The sequence below is a fragment of the Myxine glutinosa genome, chromosome 1, assembly GCF_964187855.1.
Source record: "Myxine glutinosa chromosome 1, kmMyxGlut1.1, whole genome shotgun sequence".
In the NCBI taxonomy this organism is placed as follows: domain Eukaryota; kingdom Metazoa; phylum Chordata; class Myxini; order Myxiniformes; family Myxinidae; genus Myxine; species Myxine glutinosa.
Window position 1 is genome coordinate 348871277 of NC_136261.1, and position 21188 is coordinate 348892464.

At 50.5% G+C, this 21188-nt stretch overlaps 1 protein-coding gene across 4 annotated transcripts; it reads right to left on the minus strand.

Annotated features, from left to right (window-relative positions):
- Nucleotides 1–535: 535 nt before the first annotated feature.
- On the minus strand, nucleotides 536–9377 carry TMEM230 (transmembrane protein 230). Of its 4 annotated transcripts, none has more exons than XM_068098669.2 (5): nucleotides 9133–9286; nucleotides 3814–3913; nucleotides 3386–3508; nucleotides 3131–3183; nucleotides 536–1214 (listed from the first exon to the last, which is right to left on the minus strand). In XM_068098669.2, exons 1-5 carry the CDS (start codon nucleotides 9162–9164, stop codon nucleotides 1043–1045), a joined length of 480 nt encoding a protein of 159 aa, XP_067954770.2. In that variant the 5' UTR covers nucleotides 9165–9286; the 3' UTR covers nucleotides 536–1042. The 4 variants fall into 4 exon arrangements, with proteins under 4 accessions (XP_067954770.2, XP_078626026.1, XP_067954774.2 ...); XM_078769900.1 differs by lacking the exon at nucleotides 9133–9286 and adding an exon at nucleotides 8713–8777; XM_068098673.2 differs by lacking the exon at nucleotides 9133–9286 and adding an exon at nucleotides 8697–8774.
- Nucleotides 9378–21188: the final 11811 nt, after the last annotated feature.

Consider the following 21188-nt stretch of genomic DNA (forward strand, 5'->3'; position numbering starts at 1 on the left):
CTTCCCCCATCCAAAACCTTGATCTTTTCTACCCCCGCTAATTTCACCCCAATTCCACTTTTTTGAAATACCAACTTCTGTCCTGGAAGTCCTTGGTGTCCTTGTGTTTTATACTTCTCCCAGTCCTTGTGTTTTATACTTCTCCCAGTCCTTGTGTTTTATACTTCCCCCCCCCCCCCCTTCCAACGCCTCCTCCCCCCAAGCCCTCTCCCTCCCACACATCTCCCTGCTCTCAAATGTTGTGTGCTCTCAAGTGTTTGTGTGCTTCCCCTTCTCTCCCCATCTTGTCTTCCGCTCCCTCTTTTTATGTATTCTGTTTGTCTGGTTGATTTGTTTGTGAAGTAAATGTCAGCTCTTTCACGAGCCTCGATTCAGTATACAAAAAAAAACCAAAAAAAAAAAACCCAAAGTGATGTGATGGGGGCACGTGTCATCCGGTGGACCGAAAACAAGCCGACCCGATGATGTGATGAATGCGGAGGGCAAATAACAGACTTCTGAAATAAGTTTCATACAATAACTGCACGAGATAATATTTAATGATATCATTCATCTCCTTTATTAAGCAACCATGCAAAGATTTTTTTTTAAATAACACATTTTGCTGTTGTAATAAATAAAACTTTTTTAAACTTTATTAACATTAATGATACTGTAATTAGTATTAATGATCAAATCAGGTCAATTTGAAATATATTTCAATAATGTCAACAAATATATTTCAACAACAATTGAGTACCAGCTTGCTGGGATGAATGATCCCGGTGTGTACCCCGTTTAGAATGGGTACACCGTATCGTAAGAGGCGACTAAGGGTTGGCGTCAGGAAGGGCATCCGGCCATAAAAAAAAACTGCCTCAAACAGGGAACCATGATTGTCATGGGGCCCGCAAAGCTAACCCCCGCTCTAGCGGGGAAAATGGCCTTAAAACGATCATTCTTATATTCATTTCAATGTCATTTATAGTACTTCATAATTCCATCTTAAGTCAAATGACATCCATTTTGGTTTTTTTACAAGCCTCCGACTCCAGCCAGAAACTCACATTATCTTCCGATTATTTCCCAGGATTTCAATCATCAAAATCAGGAATGTCCGCATAGGAATAGCCAGGCCTGCCACACCAAGCGAGCCAGGCCAGCCGGACGTGGTATGACCCGGGCAGGAAAAGGAGGAATCCCAAAGTGAGCACCGGCCACGTTCGGTCCGAATACTGCAGAACAGTTTCCATCACATGTACACGCATACGTATGAGGAATAGATCTGTGTAATATGAAAGCTAACTCTTGAACGGTTTTTGAGATATCGCGTACACACGCCAAGTTACCGAGATGGTTGCCATGGCAACAGCATTCAGCAGTGATCTAATCAGGTTGAGATAATGTCATAAGGAAGAGAGATATGCAATATTAAAGCCAAATGTTCAATGGTTTTTGCAATACTGTGTACACAAAAGTACATGCACAGATGATCGGTCAGATGGAGCTCATTTTAATGTCCCCCATCTCCGACCTCGTCAGAGAGGCGGAGGACAAAAGGTGAGAACAAATGTTGGCGAGGGTAAAAGTTTCGACGTGCAGAAAGGAGTCTGACAGGGCTGAAGTCTTTCATCAGTCTTATGGAAGGAATCATCTCAATTATGTCTGCCACCAAAGGTGGATGGACATTGTGTTTTCACCCATTTGTTTGTCTGTGTGCAGGATATCTCAAAACAAGTTATGGACGGATTCAAACGGAACTTGGTGGACAGGTGGGTTATGTGACGAGGACTAATCGATTCGATTTTGGTTAACGTCCGATACGGATCCAGACACGCGTATTTTTATGCCTCCGCAGACGAAGTCGCCGGAGGCATTATGTTTTCAGGTTGTCCGTCCGTGATAGGTTTTTGTTAACGCAATAACTAGAGAATGGCTGAAGGGATCTTAGTCAAACTTGGTGTAGGTGTGTATAATGAGGTAAAGATGAACTGATTAGATTTTGGGGTCACGAGGTCAAAGGCCAAATGTCAGAGGTCATGTTAGGTATAAATCCTGTTACCGCGATAACTTGTGAACCAGTGATGAGATTCTGACCAAATTTGGTACAATTATGTAGAATGATGCAAAGATGAACTGATTAGATTTTTGGGTCAAAAGGTCAAAGATCAGAGATCATGTTAAGTTACAATTATTTGGTCACCGCGATAACTTAAGAATGGCTGAAGGGATCCAAGTCAAATTTGGTGCAGGTATGTATATTAATGAGGTACAGATTAAACTGATTTGATTTTGGAGTCACAGGGTCAAAAGCCAAAGGTCATGTTAGGTAAACATTATGTTGCCGCACCAACTTGTGAACCAGTGATGGGATTTTGGCCAAACTTGGTACAAGTATATATTATGATGCAAGGATGAACCGATTAGATTTTGGCATCAAAGGTGAGTATTGAAGTGATTTTGTGATATTGGTGAGGTCAGAGGTCATGCCAGGTAAAAATGTAATACACAACACCAGCTGAATGGATTTAAATCAAACTTGATACAAATATGTATAATTGTGTAATAACGTGGGCGGATGCATAATCGTGTCATTCTAGTTCGATTTTAAAGTGATTCTTCCCCAATGAGAGGTGGGGCCAAAAATTAAATATAACATGATATTTCAAAAGGTTGTGCACAACTTTTGACAAAGCTTGGTGAATGAGTTGGGTAGGTGATAAGAACAAGCCGATTCGATTTTGGTTCAGGTCCGGATCCAGCCAAGGATAGAATTAAGTGGCAAAAAGACAAAAGTTATGGTATTTGAGAAAAAAGCAGTTACGAAAGTTACCATCAAGTCCCAAAGACAAGTTCTGAAACAGTTTCAAATTACTCGGTAGAGTGCATACCTCCCCCAGGCTGAACAGTTTACAATTGTATCCCACTGATAGGCCGGATCTGGATTCAAATCAGCTTGTTCTCGTCACCGAAGCAACTCATCCACATAGTTTGGTCTGAACTCGTCCACAACTTTTTGAAATATCATGCTATACATCGTTTTTGGCCCATATCAATGGTAAAATGACTTTTACAATAAAAAAAAATTATCGTATCTGGATCCGGATTCGAACCTTCACTAAAATCAAATCAGGTCTTCCTCGTCACACACCCGATCTGTTGACCAAGTTTCGTCGGAATCCGTCCACAACATTTTGAGATATCCTGATCACAGACAGACAGGTGAAAACATAACCTCCATCCACCTAAGGTAGCGCAGGTAAAAAATGATCACTTGTGAACAATGACAGCATACTTGTGCTAACATGGAGTTCTGCACGAACTTTTGCACTGCACCAACTGGTTCTAAGTGATATCTAAACCTGGCAGAAGGCCGCCAGTAGTCATTACCGACTCGGATGTGTACCTTGGAATCGATGACGCCTGTGAGCAAACAAGCACCGATAACAATGAGGAGGGAGCCCAGCAGAAAGAGAACGGTAGCCATGGCGATGGCTTTGTAAGGGACACGTGGAGGAGGCCGCTTGAACTGTTCAGGGAGAGAGGATAGCGTGTAATGGAGAGAGAAGGAAATCACAGCTCTTCCAGAAATGATTTCAACTTCAAGAATGAAGATCACAGGTGTAGCATCAGCTCCCCAATACCCCATGTATACCATGATCACTCTGCATCTTGAAAACTCAGATGATGTCACAAATACAAGTAAACATATGAGTGGAGTATTTCATGAGATCATCAACTAGCCATATCGATGGGTCAGTCAGTAATCTATCCCCACACGTATGATGCATCACGTGACCGGGTATCCTTAAATAGACGAACTCTGTCTCACACCTGCAGATCTATGTAGCCATCGTGGTTGGCCAGAGGTTCATACTTGACGTTGAAGGGAGCTGGGCCAGGTGGCCCATTCCTTCTCGACATAGTGTACGGCCTGCCAAAAAGCAAAGCATTACAACACAGCAGTTTCTTGCTATTGGGCCACTGCAGCTACATTTTAACCATCTCTATGCACTTCAATAAAGGGATAGAGCATCGTCTGGTATGTGTGATAAGAAAAATAAAGCTATAGTTAAAAAAAATGTAATGCTCTTTAAAAGGCCTACCATCCCAGGCACGCTACACGATCAGTTACATCAATGGCCGGACCATCTTTACCTTCAAAACTCAAGCAAAATAAAATAATAACTAGAGCGAGTGGATGGCACGTCATCGCAAATCCCCACGCTTCCCACCTAAAGCAAAGGCGAAAGATGGCAAAATGTTCCACCAGGAATGACCCAATATCAAATTTTGAGGTAAAAATATGGCTTTGGAGGCCAGATTTGAAATGTGGTTTTCCCAGGAAAGATCATGGCAGATAGTGAGACCCAAAAGCTTGAGTGACAGAACTTCTTGGAGAGGATTATTCAGAAAGTGGATGGGAGGGTTGTCCAGTCGGTCTTTTCAGAGAGACATAGTAGGAGTGTGAGATTTCTTAGGATTGAAAGACATGTTCCACTTGTTTGACCAGTCTGTGATGTTGTCCAGGTCTGCAGAGAGTGAGGAGGCTGCAGACTGCCCATCTGAGGGATGAGGAATGGAGCGGCAGAGAGTGGAGTCATCAGCAAAGAGATAGAGAGAATTTTCAAGAGTCAGAGAGATCATTGATGAAGACCAGAAAAAGCACAGGGCCCAGAACACTGCCTTCGGGAACTCCAGCCAGAACAGGAAGAGGAGATGAGAGAAACCCATTCAGGGCCACACGTTGACGACGACTAGAGAGGAAGTCCACCAGCCATGCGTGGAGATTTCCATGGATACCAAAGGAGGAGAGTTTGGTGAGCAGAGCGGGGTGCCAGACCGTATCGAAGGCACATGATATGTCGAGGGAAAAAACCACCTTTAGAGGCCATTTTTCCCCGCAAGCGGGGGTTGGCCTTTTTCGGGGACCGTGGTTGTTGTTTTTTGGTCCCCTTTTTGAAGCAATGTTTTACGGCCGGATGCCCTTCCTGCCGCCAATCCTTTTTGTCGCCTTTTTACGACAAACAGGTAATTACCAGTGAACTGGTACTCAATTTGCCGACCTCGGAAGGATGACAGGCTGAGTCAACCCCCCTGGCGTTAATTCAGCGATCGACCAGGATTCGTACCCAGGATCCTCGGATCCTAAGCTGGCACCCTAGCCGCTAGCCCAACACCAACACCAGGCTGATATGTCGAGGGAGACAGCTCTAATTTCCTGTTTGGCATTGAGGACTTCCATCCATTGTTGAGACAGCAGAAGCAGCATGTCCAGAGTAGAGTGACCTGGTCTGAAACCAAATTGATGATCAGAGATCAAGCCATTGGAGAAGAGGAAAGATTTCATATCCGAAGCAATGATGGATTCCACGACTGCTGATAATTGGGAGAAGGCTGATTGGTCTGTAGTTGCTAGGATCTGTTTTTGCACCTTTTTTGTGCAAAGCAGTGATGTTGGCTGATTGCAACCACAACCCACTCCCTGGGGCATGTACCGAGGATCAAATCCAAAAAAGCGGACATGTTTTATGCGTCTCGCAATGTTGACAGCATATACAGTTTCATTAAAGAAAATGCTTCAAAATGTGCCTGTAATTGCATTTTTTGATATTTTCACCTTTTGACCCACCCCTGGGAGGGAAGGGGGGAAGGGGAGGGGTGGGAAAAAATGTCTCCCCTGAAAAAAAACTATAACTTCAGCACCAATAACTTTTTTGCAAAAGAATAGAGAAGTTATTTATTTGGTTCAGGTGTGGATCCAGATCCGGCCTATCAGTGGGATTCAAAATGTAAACTGTTCAGCCTGGTGGAGATATGCGCTCCACCGAGTGCCGTTCTAGTTTTTCTTGCACCGACTCATAAAATAAATGATCAGCTTCAAATTTTGTCCTGTGGCTGGCTCTCAGTTAACACCTAGAGTACGCCATGGATGGCAATCGAGCTTAATGAAGGCGTTATCCAATTGATGGCGGATGATACGCGAGACGGAATGAAAAATACCGGCTCACGTGAACGGCTGGCGCACGGGGGTCTTCACCCTGCAAATTAATAAACCACACAAAACGGAATTTATGTACAAAAATAACACGGCTTTATTGCCGAGAACAAAGAACGCAACGATAAATAAATAATGTTCCTAAATCGGGACGTCCCCAGACCTCACTTCAAATACAAGCACAGGGGAAGAATGAATCAAATAAACCGTTGTGTGCTGTGGTGCGGCTTATCTCTGTCTGCATGCAGCATCCGACAGGAATCGTTAGCCCGTTCAGGCTCCATCAGGCTCCGATGCGCCCTCGCTCGCGCTCCACCAAGCCCACGCATGCCGCCGCAGCAGGCCTCGCCCGCACGGTCGTCGCTCGCACACGAGGTCCCGCACGCGAACACCCAGGGAGGACGATCGTCGGTGCTCCACCGTTCGTCGCCGCCCAACGAGCAAGGCTCCAACGGAAAGAGATCCAACGCAAGAGAAGGCAAGAAGGGAAGAGAGGTCCGGGCAGGAAGGAATCCAAAAACGAGAGGCGGAGCAAATGTCGGTCTCCGACCATTTACTATCGCATCCAGAACAAGAGAGAGAAAATGTCGGCTTCTCTCCACTTTTATTGATCACCCCATGGCCAATCAGCTGGCTCCTTATTGTCCCTGGGCTTCAGCTGCATGCCGATTGGCCCTCCCTTCCAATGATGTCATCTGCCCATCAAACCCTTGGTGTCAATCCATCACGAGGTGGGCGTGGCCTCAGCCTGCCTGATCGATGTTCCATCGCCATGCTGTCGTAATGCGTGGCCGCTTCCTGCCTGTTCTTCCTGGTGTTTTATTATTATCGTGGCGGAGGGTGAATTTAAGTAGTGTGTGCGATAATGGGCCTAACTAATGTCTACGGTGCGTTGCCATATGGGACACAGGTATGATCACAGGTTTGACATACCGGGGAATTAGCATAATCCCTACTCTATCACACGATCATCCTTGTGTGATCAGATATACACTTAATCTGACAAAACTCCAAAACAGATCCCTGACTTACTGTACAACGAAATGGTTCTTCTTCACGACATCGGAGCACCTACCTATGCAGATCTACCTGAATCTATATATCCCCCCAACCCCAAAATTCATAACAATATTGTATATTAGGGCTGGCCTTTTAGCTTAGAGGTGTATGCCGCAGCCTGAGTTCAAATGTCTACCCTGGGTTCAAATCTCCACCCACCTATAAACAGTCACCCTGGTATTTGTCATGCACGGAAAGGAATAAATGTGTGAGCAGTCCATGGGAAGGACATTTAGCCAGAAAAGGACCTGTCGCCAGCTCACTCTGGTCGTTAGTGGGCATTACAGATCCCATGGTGTGGTGTGGGAAGAGTAAGCGAGTTACTACACTGCCAAACCACCCTACACAACCAAACTGCCCACAACTATTGGGGATGCCTCTTTGCGGTGGTTGTCCCCATGGACCGGCCCTTTCCCTCTTCTGTTTCTCTATCTATCTATCTATTGTGGCCCAGAATTCGTGAAGGTGGGGGAACACCATCCTCGATGTGGAGACTCCCAGGGCCACTCTTGGGAGATTGATCTGCTGTCTCCGTGCCACATAATTGTTCAAGAAACTGTCCGGAGCTATACAACAACATCAACAATAATACTAATAGCCAAACCGCCCTGCACCGCCAAACCGGCCTGCACCGCCAAACCGGCCTGCACCGCCAAACCGGCCTGCACCGCCAAACCGGCCTGCACCGCCAAACCGGCCTGCACCGCCAAACCGGCCTGCACCGCCAAACCGGCCTGCACCGCCAAACCACCCTGCACCACCAAATTGGCCTGCATCGCCAAACCACCCTGCACCACCAAATTGGCCTGCATCGCCAAACCACCCTGCACCGCCAAACCACCCTGCACCACCAAATTGGCCTGCATCGCCAAACCGCCCTGCACCGCCAAACCGGCCTGCACCGCCAAACCGGCCTGCACCGCCAAACCGGCCTGCACCGCCAAACCGGCCTGCCCCGCCAAACCACCCTGCACCGCCAAACCACCCTGCACCGCCAAACCACCCTGCACCACCAAATTGGCCTGCATCGCCAAACCACCCTGCACCACCAAATTGGCCTGCATCGCCAAACCACCCTGCACCACCAAATTGGCCTGCATCGCCTTTGCAAAGAATCTGCCCTTCTAAAACCGGACTGGTAAATTAACTTATACGGAGCACGAGTGTGGGTGGTTGAAGAAAGAGACTAAAATTGACATTTTTTGGCGTCTGCAATAAATAGATGGCCTCTTATTAAGTTATTTGGATCGATGAAGCGGCATGATTTTCACCAGTGCAGGGTCTCTTCCCGTAGCTGCTCAAAAAAGGGTTATTTACAGGGGGGGAGAATTATACGAATGAATGAGTGATTGAATGAATGACGAATGTATGAATGGTTGAAAATTGCTGCTCCATTTGATTACGTGCAAGCTGATAATGCAATGCGAATGTTATAACAAAGTATTGAAGATGTCACAGCAGTAAAGAGCACATTATTTAAAGGCCCAATGTAAAGGCCCGACTTTACACTTCCTTACAACACTGCGTCCATAATATGCATAATTTTGTACGAATATTAATTAAAATATATTTCGAGCATCTTTGTACCTTCAATAACAAAAGATGGCATATTTATCTTTATCTGTGCATCACCCAACCCTCCAGACCACAAAACCCTCACCAGTTACCACACAAACCTCAAACTTCGCCGTCTGCGCTCCGCTCCCTCTGCCGCCAATACAAATTACAATACAAACACAATAAATTAGTTTTATTTATTTTTTTACATCCTGTATTTTTTTTTTTAATGAGCACATTCGGCTAGTTCGTTTAAATTTCCTGCATACACTATTTAATATATCTCACAATATTCGAGAAAAAGTTAGAAACACAAGTAAACGAAGCGCCGAGCACACCAATACACCGCTCAGAAGCACTGAGCGATGCATGTTTCTCGCATTTCAGAAAATATCAAAACAGGGTAATTGTCCGGAATAGGTTCATAAATTCGTCGCGTACGCCAATAGGTTCGTAAATTATTTTAAACACGGATATAACACTATATTTATTAATTCACACACCAAACACTCTAAAATGCATATACACTTTCTACATACCGGTACTTGTACATATACTTGCGTTGCAGCATGTACGTGAATTAGAGAGTAGGCCTCGTCGAGCTAACCATTTCATAGATGTAGGAGTGTCGAATAGTGAGTGCATGCCCTAAGCAGGTTAACGTCCATGACTCCGCTAAAATCTCGTTTCGCGATAAAAATTTTAGCAATTACGGGAGGCGCTTTCGGTCTTCCAAGCAGGCATTGTGAACTACGCTTTTTTGCACATAAACAAATTTTTATTTTTTTGCTTTATAAAAATGAAATATATAATAATAATCTCTCGTATATGATCTTTTTTTTTTTAAATCTAATACTGTTATACTAGTGGGGTCACCCGTGGGAATCCCACGGGCATGGACGTGTGTTGTGGCGGGCACGAGGATCAATAATTCCGCGCACCAGTGGGTGGCGCGAGCGTCCAGGTGGGGAACTGAAATGCATGCCCCGCCTTTCGGCCGATCGGCCACGCCCGGGGGCAAGGCGTGGCCTCGGGACATATATGCGGGCTCTAAGCTCGAGCCCGCCCAGTGCTGATATGCGAGCTTGTAATAAAGACTCTTGTTTGTATCCACGCGTTGTGGCCTACCTCTCTGACAAATGAGTCGTGTGTGCACAGCACCACACTGATGACCCCGATTGGTTCAGCCGTTGCTGACCCCCGAACGCGCCATGGCTACCAACGCCGTCGCAATCAAACTCCCGGAGTTTTGGGAAGCGCAAGCCGACGTTTGGTTTGTGCAGGCCGAAGCTCAATTCCAACTCCGGGGCATCAGGGCGGACGAGACCAGGTACTACCACGTGGTCGCCGCCCTCGGGCCTGGCACTGCCGCCCGCGTCGTGTCCATCCTTCGGCGCCCGCCGGGCGACCACAAGTACGAGGCACTCAAACGTCTCCTCCTCGCCACGTTCGGGCTCACGGAGGTCGAACGTGCCGACCGCCTCCTGGACCTTCCCGCCCTCGGCGACACACGACCATCCGTCCGGATGGATTTCATGCTGTCCCTGCTTGGAGACCAGCGCCCGGATTTCTTATTCCGAGCACTTTTCCTACGCCAGCTACCTGTACAGGTGCGCCTCGTGCTGGCCGGTTCCAAAATAACGGAACCCCGCGCCCTGGCTGGAGAGGCCGACAAGTATTTTGCGGCCTGCGACACGCGATCGGTGTACGGTGCTGCCGTAGTGGATCCCGGCGCAGAGGCTACAGCGCCCCCTGCTTCCCTCGTGGCCGCTGCTACGCCCCGCCCACTACCGCCACCGCCACCACCACCGCCGCCGGCTCGGCCGCTGCAGGGGCCACCACCGCAAACCTGGTGCTACGACCTTGCCAGGTTCGGCCGCAAGGCTAAAACGTGCCGCCCACCGTGTTCTTTTAACGGGTCGGGAAACGACCGGGCCGGCGCTCACTTGCGGCCATGAGCGTCGGCCATTCCGGCAGCCTCCTGTTCATCACGGACACCTCGTCCGGGCGCCGTTTTCTTTGCGACACGGGAGCGCAGGTAAGCGTCCTCCCTGCCTCCGCGTCCGACAAGCAAGTCACGGGCCGGGGCCCCGCTTTGCTTGCCGCCAACGGTACACCCATCCGCACATTCGGGAAGCGTTGCCTCTCACTGCGGTTCGGAGGGCAGCGCTTTCAATGGTCGTTCATCACCGCCAGCGTGCCAATGGCCCTGCTCGGCGCGGACTTCCTATGTGCGCATGGGCTGTTGGTCGACGTTAAGCGCAGACGTCTCGTCCAGGCCGAAACCTTCAGCTCGCTCGCTTGTTCGCTGAGCGGCTCGTTGAGCAGCTCGCTGAGCGGCTCACTGAGCGGCTTGCCAAGCGACTTGCTAAAAGGTTCCGTCCCGGCGAGGTTAGTCTGTACGCTTCCGGCAGCGGACGAGTTTACCCGCCTCCTCGCCAATTTCCCGGCCCTCACGCGGCCCACCTTTTCAGCGGTGGCCGTCAAACATGGGGTGGAGCACCATATCCCCACGGTCGGGCCGCCGGTCTACGCCCGGGCACGCCGCCTCGACCCCACGAAGCTCGCCGTGGCGAAAGCGGAGTTCGCCACGCTGGAACGGCTGGGTATCGTACGGCACTCCAACAGCGCTTGGGCCTCTCCTCTGCACATTGTGCCGAAGCCCGGTGGCGGATGGCGGCCGTGCAGTGACTACCGCCGGCTCAATGATGCCACCACCCCCGACCGCTACCCGGTCCCGCATATCCAAGACTTTTCCGCCCGGTTGGCAAACCCGACCGTGTTCTCCAAGGTGGACCTCATCCGGGGCTACCACCAGGTCCCCGTACAACCGGACAATGTCCCAAAGACGGCCGTCATCACCCCTTTCGGCCTCTTTGAGTTCCTGCGGATGCCTTTTGGGTTGAAGAATGCGGCCCAGGCGTTCCAGCGGCTCATGGACAGCGTCTTGAGTGACTTACCTTTCATCTATGTCTACCTGGACGACATCCTAGTCGCGAGCGCGTCCCGGCAGGAGCACCTGCTCCACCTCCGCACGCTTTTCGAACGCCTGGGCCAGCATGGCCTGATCATCAACCCCGCAAAGTGCCGCTTCGGCGTCGCCGCCATCGACTTCTTGGGGCACCGCATCACCAGGCACGGGGCCATCCCTTTACCGGCCAAGGTGGAGGCCGTCAAGAGCTTTCCGTGCCCCCGCACGTTCAAGGGGCTCCAGGAATTCCTGGGCATGGTAAATTTTTACCACCGCTTCGTGCCCCGCGTCGCCCAGCTCCTCCGCCCCCTGCACGAGGCCCTCCGGGGGAAGCCGGGCAAAGGTGACATCGCCTGGTCAGAGCCGATGGCCGCGGCATTTGCGGGCGCAAAGCTGGCCTTGGCCAACGCCACCATGCTGGCGCACCCGGCGCCCGATGCACCGATCGCCCTCACCACTGACGCGTCGGACTACGCGGTGCATGAGCGTGCGGCGCGGTGCATGAGCAGTGGGTGCGTTTTTTAGCCGGCAGCTTCGCCCGCACGAACGCCGCTACAGCACCTTCGACCGCGAGCTGCTCGAGCTCCACCTGGCGGTCCGACACTTCCGCCATCTGCTCGAGGGCTGCCCGTTCACGGCTTTCGTTGATCACAAGCCCCTTGTGTTCGCGATGGCCAAGGTCGCCGAGCCATGGTCGGCCCGGCAGCAACGTCACCTCTCTGCCGTGTCCGAGTACACGATGGACATCCGTCACGTCGCGGGTAAAGACAACCCGGTGGCGGATTGCCTTTCCCGGTCCGTCGCGCACGCGGTCCACCTCGGGATCGACTATGCCCGGATGGCGGAGGACCAGACCACCGACCCCGGCGCCAGGCCTTGCGGACCGCCGTCACGGGCCTCCGCGTCACCGAGGTGCCGTTCGACGTCGCGGGCGCAGCCCTCCTGTGCGACGTCTCCCTCGGCTGGCCTCACCCCATCGTGCCCGCTGGCTGGCAGCGCCCGGTTTTCGACGCCATCCACAGCCTGTCCCACCCGGGCACGAAGGCCTCCCAGAAGCTCGTCGCGGCGAAGTTCGTCTGGCATGGCCTCAGGAAGGACGTCCGCGGCTGGGCCAGGACGTGCCTCGCGTGCCAGCGCGCAAAGGTCCACCGCCACACCCAGGCGCCGTTGGCCCCGTTTGTGGTGCCCGAGCGTCGGTTCGACCATGTCCACGTCGACTTGGTGGGACCTCTGCCCCCCTCTCGGGGGTTCACCCACCTCCTCACCATGGTGGACCGCACCACACGGTGGCCGGAGGCCGTGCCATTGGCGGCGACGTCTGCGGCTGATGTGGCGCAAGCCTTCATCGCCACTTGGGTTGCCCGGTTCGGTGCCCCCTCGGACATCTCATCCGACCACGGCCCCCAGTTCACCTCGGAGCTCTGGGACATGGTGGCGCAAGGGCTCGGCGTCAAACTGCACTGCACCACGGCCTACCACCCCCAGGCCAACGGCCTGTGCGAGTGCTTTCATCGCTCGATGAAGGCCGCGCCCTGGGCCAGCCTCCGCGACGGCAGCTGGGCCGACAGTCTCCCCTGGGTCCTGCTGGGCCTCAGGACGGCGCCCAAGGACGACCTGCGCGCGTCCTCGGCGGAGCTGGTCTTCGGACAACCGCTGCGGGTACCGGGCGAATTTATCCCCGACTCCACGGCTCCTTGGTCCGCGGCGCAACAGCGCTCCACCCTGCAGGAGACCGCCCGGAGGTTCGCCCCGGTGCCGACGGCACACCACGGTTGCCCGTCCTCCCACGTCGCCCCGGAGCTTCGCACGGCGGAGTACGTTTTCGTCCGGCACGACGTCCACCGGGCACCGCTACGGCCCCCGTACGACGGGCCCTTCCGCGTGCTGGAGACCGGGTACAAACATTTCACCGTGGACATCGGCGGTGCCCCGGATCGTGTCTCTGTGGACCGCCTCAAGCCGGCCCACCTCGATCTGGACCACCCCCGTAAGCAGCTCTGTCTCCGCGTCGAGGCCGCCCCCCGGCGGTCAGACCCCCCAGCCCCTCCGTCCCGCTAGACCCCAGCCCTGCACGCATCGCCAGGGGGCGTTTCGGCCGGGTCATCCGGCTTCCCTGCAAGCTCACCCTTCAGGTGCGCGGGAATTCTGGGGGGCGCGTGTGGCGGGCACAAGGGTCAATAATTCCGCGCACCAGTGGGTGGCGCGAGCGTCCAGGCGGGGAACTGAAATACATGCCCCGCCTTTCGGCCGATCGGCCACGCCCGGGGGCAAGGCGTGGCCTCGGGACATTTATGCGGGCTCTAAGCTCGAGCCCGCCCAGTGCTGATATGCGAGCTTGTAATAAAGACTCTTGTTTGTATCCACGTGTTGTGGCCTACCTCTCTGGCAATCGAGTCGTGTGTGCACAGCACCACAGTGTGACATTTCGACATATTGAGTTAGATGCTGCACCTGCACATTCAGTTTCACAAAATCGTTACTGGCAATTTATCAGATGCACAAATGATGTCATCAACACAATGTATTTACTTCTGATAACATGTGAACGCATGTGTGTACACAGCCACACACACATACACACACATACACACATTTACACACACATACACATTTACACACACACACACACACACACACACACGCATGTACACACGTACACCCACACACATATACTGTATATACACACACATACATACACACAGACACACACACACACACATATATATATATACACACACACACCGCTCCAACTTCTCGCTCCTCTCCAACCCCTCGCTCCTCACCAACCCATTGCTCCTCACCAACCCCCAGCTCCTCTCCAACCCCCAGCTCCTCTCCAACCCCTCGCTCGTCTCCAACTCCTCGCTCGTCTCCAACTCCTAGCTCCTCTCCAACCCCTCGCTCCTCTCCAACCCCTCGCTCCTCTCCAACCCCAAGTTCCTCACCAACCCCTAGCTCCTCTCCAACCCCTCGCTCCTCTCAACCTCCGCGCCTCTCCAACCCCTCGTGCCTCTCCAACCCCGAGCTCCTCTCCAACCCCTAGCTCCTCTCCAACCCCTCGCTCCTCTCCAACTCCTCGCTCCTCTCCAACCCCTCGCTCCTCTCCAACCCCTCGCTCCTCTCCAACTCCTCGCTCCTCTCCAACCCCTCGCTGGAATGAATGCCAGTTTAAACAGGATTACCTTTACTTCCGTATAATAATGATGAATGAAATAATAACGAAGAAATATCTGTAGGCAATTTCCCGTCTGTGGCGATACGTGAACGAAGCTATGCTCCTCTCTCCACATTATTGTGATGACGTATAAATTAAATATTTAATCGTGACGATTGTCATCAAATGGAAAACTCAGCCACGAATTTTTAATATATCTCACCATTTTCCCGTCTGTTATTTTAGGCGGTATATGGCCGACCGTGCCGCGATTTAAAAAATATATATCTCGGCAATTTCCCGTGTGTGCGTGAATGTTCTCAATTATTTCTGACACCGAGTCTAAAACCATCAATAAAAATTCAATCAGATGGTGAATTCGAGATAAAATCGTGAGGGTGACTCAATGAATGGGCTTTATTTTACAGGCCTTTGAGAAATCATTTCGTTCTATAAACGGAAACTTTCATGGGATTCTCTTTCCGGGTTTTTTCAACCGAGTCTAAAACTATGTTGGCGACTGTTAAAAATGAAATGATATATCGAATTAGAGTTGAAATAAACCTGTGTGAGAGAGAAAGACAGCACGGGCCTAACTAAACAGGCCTCAAAGCTATTCGAGTTAATAAAATGGTGGATATTTGTTTACATGAAGCCTCTCCAAGAATGGGTGGAGCTACTCTGCAAACGGAGTAAGCCACACCCCCGGACAGACAGACAGACAGACAGAATCACCTTCGCCTATTATAATATAGATCCATGTTTAAAATAATTTATGAACCTGTTGGCGTACCCGGCGAATTTACGAACCTATTCCGGAAAATGACCTCAAAACAGAATAGGTGAAAAATAAGTATTAACAGAAAGGTTGAAAAATAATTTTAAAAAGCTAGATATAAAATCGAAACTCGTGGCCCGTCCGTGTGTTAGCAGTTGTAAGGGGAGGGGGGAGGACTGAGGAGGAAGGGGAAGGGGGGTGGAGGGGAAGGGGAAGGGGAGGGGGAGGGGAAGGGGGAGGGGAGGGGAAGGGAAGGGGAGGTGAAGGGGAGGGGCGGAGGAGGGGAAGGGGAGGGGGAGGGGAAGGGAAGGGGAGAGGAGAGGGGAAAGGGGAGTGGAAGGGCAAGGGGAGAGGAGGAGGAAGGGGGGGAGGGGAGGATGGAGGGGGAATGGGATGGGCAGGGAGAAGGGGATGTGCAGGGGGAAGGGGAGGTGGGAGGGAAGGGGAGGGGGGAGGAAAGAGGATGAAGGAGAGGGGGAAGGGGTGGGGAGGAGCGAATGGAAGGGGAGGGGGGAGGAAAGAGGAGAAAGGAGAAGGGGATGGGGAGGGGAGGGGGGAAGGGGTAGGGGAGGGGAGGAGCGAAGGGGAAGGGGAGGAGAGTGGGGGGAAGAGGAGGGGGAGGAGTGGGGAGTGGGGGGGGGGAGGGGAGGGAAAGGGAGGGTTAGTCGCACAATATCGCACAAAAATGTTAGTCAATAAAAAAAATGGGTACGTAAAAACAAAAAGGGTGCTCTCTCTCCACTAACGCCATGGCTTGCTAAAGCAGCCTGAATAGCGTTCACCAAGTGGTGATTAGTCATATTCAAAAAAGGGTGTTATAACACACCCAAACGTCCCCGGCCTTCTGGCTAATTAATTAAGTACACAGGTATTTCTGACTTCATTTTGTGGAGCCATCGCCAAGCAGCTTAAGCACTCCAGCAAGTACTCCAACGAAATGGGTGATAAGGAACGGCTGGCTTGGCAAGCAATAGCAAGCTGATTGCTTCTGGTTGAAATGGCCGAGTAATTTTAATCACATATCGCAGGTACAGTGAAGTGACACCTATCCCATGGAAGTATGAATAAAGTTTAAAATTATTACTAAGTTAAATAAAATACTAACCCAAGAAGGAGAATCACAGCCTCACTTAAATAAATGACACTTAGTTATAATAATCGCTAGAAATGGTAGATTTTATCAGATTTCACTCAATATTTGGACATTTATTTAGTATATAGGATCCAATCCTCCGATCTGAATCCAGATTTTGATGATATACTTCAATTAAGTAATGATAAATCGATTGATAATGATATCAATTATCAATGATAATGATAATCTTGCCCGCATGTAAAGCATGGTGGTGGAAATAATATGGTTTGGGGCAGCTTTGCTGCATCAGGGCCTGGGCAGCTCACCATCATATAATCCACTAGGAATTCTTCATTGTACCAGAGGGTGCTTGAGGATAATGTGAGGCCATCTGTCGGAAAGTTGAAGCTCAACCGAAGGTGTACCTTGCAACATGACAATGACCCTAAACATACCAGTAAATCCACCAAGGAATGGCTGAAAAGAAAGAAATGGAGGGTTCTGGAATGGCCAAGTCAAAGCCCGGATCTGAATCCCATCGAGATGTTGTGGGGGGATTTGAAACGAGCTGTGCATGCAAGAAACTCCTCAAACATCGCACAGCTGAAAGAATTCTGCATGGAGGAGTGGGCAAAAATTTCTCCCAGTCGATGTCAGAGACTGGTAGATAGTTATAAGAAACGCCTACTTGAGATTGTTTCTGCCAAAGGGGGCAATACCACCTATTACAGCCAAGGGTGTACTTACTTTTTCCACATGCGAAATTTGCATTTATGTTTATTTAAATTATACAATGGACTGCAAAATGTAAATGTTTCATGATATTTGTTATACTAGGGCATGCCCGTACTATATATATGCCCGTACTATATATCTATCTAAAATTATATCCCCCCCCTCTATTTACATGAAATGGTTTGGTTCATTCGCAACGCCAAAGCGAACGGCGAACGGCTTGCGAGTACAGTGACAATCCCCCCCCCTCTATTTACATGAATGGTTTGGTCCATTCGCAACGACCACAGAACCCCCCCCCTCTATTTACATGCAATGGTTTGGTCCAAAGCGAACGGCTTCCGGAGTTTGGTAAAGCAATCGCCATCGCGTGCACAAACGCGCAGGAAAGCGAATGAATCGCAAATTCGTTTTTATTAGTTTTAAAACTTTATTAAAACATAGTTTAACGCCAACATAGTTTGCAAACGTGAAATAAATGAATACGCTCTCAAATGTGCCATCCGAGGCAGAGTGTGTCCGCCACGTTCGGCACACGCGATCGTTCGCTGCTCTCTGATTGGTTGAATCGTTTTTTGGACATAGCTCGGTAAGTAATTGTCCGATTAATATGAAACCTTGAAAAGGCACATCCTCGGGTCCCCAGCAATATACCTGGCAAGTTAAAAGTATATCGGACCCGTGGTTGTCGAGAAACAGCGGTCACAGACAGACAAACGTACAAACGTACAAACGTACAGAGATTACTGGAATTATAGATAGATTATATCACCTTTATCTCTCAATATTGTTGAAATGAAGATCAAATAGCTGTATGTTGAAATATGTTGAAAAAGTCAAAACTTTACTTGGGGTGTACTTACTTTTTCACGTGACTGTATCCAACAGGCATTTTAAGGCCATTTTCCCTGCAAGAGTGGGGGTTAGCCTTGCAGTCCCCATGACAATCTTCTCCATTTTGCCCTATTTTCTGCATCTCTCCTTGTTAACCCCCTTGCCCGCATTTCTTCTTCGACCATCTTTAGCCAAGTCTTTCTCGGTCTTCCCCGTCCTCTACTTCCTTCTACATTCATTTCCATCACTCTTCTCAACCAGTCACTTTCATCCTTCCTCAACACATGACCAAACCATCTCAACCTGTTCCTCTTCACAGCATCAATCACAGGCTCTATTCCCATCATCTTTCGCAATTCATCATTTGTCTTCCTCTCTCTCAACGATACTATGCATTATCCCTGCGCATCGTAGGAGGCTACCAAGGGTTGGCGTCAGGAAGGGCATCCGGCCATAAAAACATTGCCTCAAACAGGGAACCATGATTGTCATGGGGCCCGCAAGGCTAACCCCGGCTCTAGCAGGGAAAATGGCCTTAAAACGATCATTCATTCATTCTCTCAACGATACTCCACACATCCATCGAACCATTCGCATTTCCACCCTTTCCAGCCTTCGTTGCTGCTCTACGTTCATTACCCATGTCTCGCTCCCATAAATCATAACACTTCTCACACATGCCGCATACACCTTTCCCTTCAGCTTCAACAACACTCCCGTCCTCGTCAGCACGCCACTCAGTTCCCGAAACCTCTTCCATGCACATCTCACTCTAGCAACCGTTGCCGAGTCTGATCCACCTTCTCCATTCAGCATGTCTCCGAGGTAGCAAAATGTTTTCACACCTTCCAGCTTCATGCCGTCTCCAAGTTCCAACTCAACATTTCCTCCATCTGCAGCTCCCTCTGTGCACACCTAACATTTGAATGTCGCTGCCACACTGGTTAATGACCATCTCAGACCACTACATTTTTGATGAACCCACTCAGCGCACATTGTACATTGAATGGAGTTCACTCCGACACCCTTCCTGCACACAGCACAGGGCCACTTCCCAGTTCTTTCCACCTCACTATGTGCTTTACCACTTGCCATCACCTTCGTGACTCACGTGACTGTATATATATATCTGCGATGTCATTCCCAGGTCTCAGACAAGTCGGTGTGTTCAGTTTATTAACGCACAGGTTGTAAACCTGGTGCGTTATAGCGTTTGCCTGGGAATTTCGGGCGCTCAAAAGTGAAGCTAGTTTCTGTCACCCATTTCTGTCGCTCATTTCTGTCGCTCATTTCTGTCGCTCAGATGTGTAAACATGACGTCATCAAATCTATATTTATAGGATAGGTTATAGGAGATATATATGTTATAGGATAGGAATATAGGACCCAAATGACCCAGAGGACCCAAATGACCCAGAGGACCCAAATGACCCAGAGGACCCAAATGACCCAGAGGACCCAGAGGACCCAAATGACCCAGAGGACCCAAATGACCCAGAGGACCCAAATGACCCAGAGGACCCAAATGACCCAGAGGACCCAAATGACCCAGAGGACCCAAATGACCCAGAGGACCCAAATGACCCAGAGGACCCAAATGACCCAAATGACCCAGAGGACCCAAATGACCCAGAGGACCCAAATGACCCAAATGACCCAGAGGACCCAAATGACCCAGAGGACCCAAATGACCCAGAGGACCCAAATGACCCAGAGGACCCAGAGGACCCAAATGACCCAGAGGACCCAAATGACCCAGAGGACCCAAATGACCCAGAGGACCCAAATGACCCAGAGGACCCAGAGGACCCAGAGGACCCAAATGACCCAGAGGACCCAAATGACCCAGAGGACCCAAATGACCCAGAGGACCCAAATGACCCAGAGGACCCAAATGACCCAGAGGACCCAAATGACCCAGAGGACCCAGAGGACCCAGAGGACCCAAATGACCCAGAGGACCCAAATGACCCAGAGGACCCAAATGACCCAGAGGACACAAATGACCCAAATGACCCAAATGACCCAAATGACCCAGAGGACCCAAATGACCCAGAGGACCCAAATGACCCAGAGGACCCAAATGACCCAGAGGACCCAAATGACCCAAATGACCCAGAGGACCCAGAGGACCCAAATGACCCAGAGGACCCAAATGACCCAGAGGACCCAAATGACCCAGAGGACCCAAATGACCCAGAGGACCCAAATGACCCAGAGGACCCAAATGACCCAGAGGACCCAAATGACCCAGAGGACCCAAATGACCCAGAGGACCCAAATGACCCAGAGGACCCAAATGACCCAGAGGACCCAAATGACCCAGAGGACCCAAATGACCCAGAGGACCCAAATGACCCAGAGGACCCAAATGACCCAAATGACCCAGAGGACCCAAATGACCCAGAGGACCCAAATGACCCAGAGGACCCAAATGACCCAGAGGACCCAAATGACCCAGAGGACCCAAATGACCCAGAGGACCCAAATGACCCAAATGACCCAGAGGACCCAAATGACCCAGAGGACCCAAATGACCCAGAGGACCCAAATGACCCAGAGGACCCAAATGACCCAGAGGACCCAAATGACCCAGAGGACCCAAATGACCCAGAGGACCCAAATGACCCAGAGGACCCAAATGACCCAGAGGACCCAAATGACCCAGAGGACCCAAATGACCCAGAGGACCCAAATGACCCAAAGGACCCAGAGGACCCAAATGACCCAGAGGACCCAAATGACCCAGAGGACCCAAATGACCCAGAGGACCCAAATGACCCAGAGGACCCAAATGACCCAGAGGACCCAAATGACCCAGAGGACCCAAATGACCCAGAGGACCCAAATGACCCAGAGGACCCAAATGACCCAGATGACCCAAATGACCCAGAGGACCCAAATGACCCAGAGGACCCAAATGACCCAGAGGACCCAAATGACCCAAATGACCCAGAGGACCCAAATGACCCAGAGGACCCAAATGACCCAGAGGACCCAAATGACCCAGAGGACCCAAATGACCCAGAGGACCCAAATGACCCAGAG

What these genes read in the sequence shown, in the direction of transcription:
- TMEM230 (XM_068098669.2), bottom strand. Translation starts at nt 9,164, where the DNA reads ATGCTGCAACGCAAGTATATGTACAAGTACCG. An exon ending in AAGTATATGTACAAGTACCG is followed by an intron (nt 3,914 to 9,132) that starts GTATGTAGAAAG and finishes GCTTTTTGGCAG; the next exon opens with GCCGTACACTATGTCGAGAA. An exon ending in ATGGCTACATAGATCTGCAG is followed by an intron (nt 3,509 to 3,813) that starts GTGTGAGACAGA and finishes CTCCCTGAACAG; the next exon opens with TTCAAGCGGCCTCCTCCACG.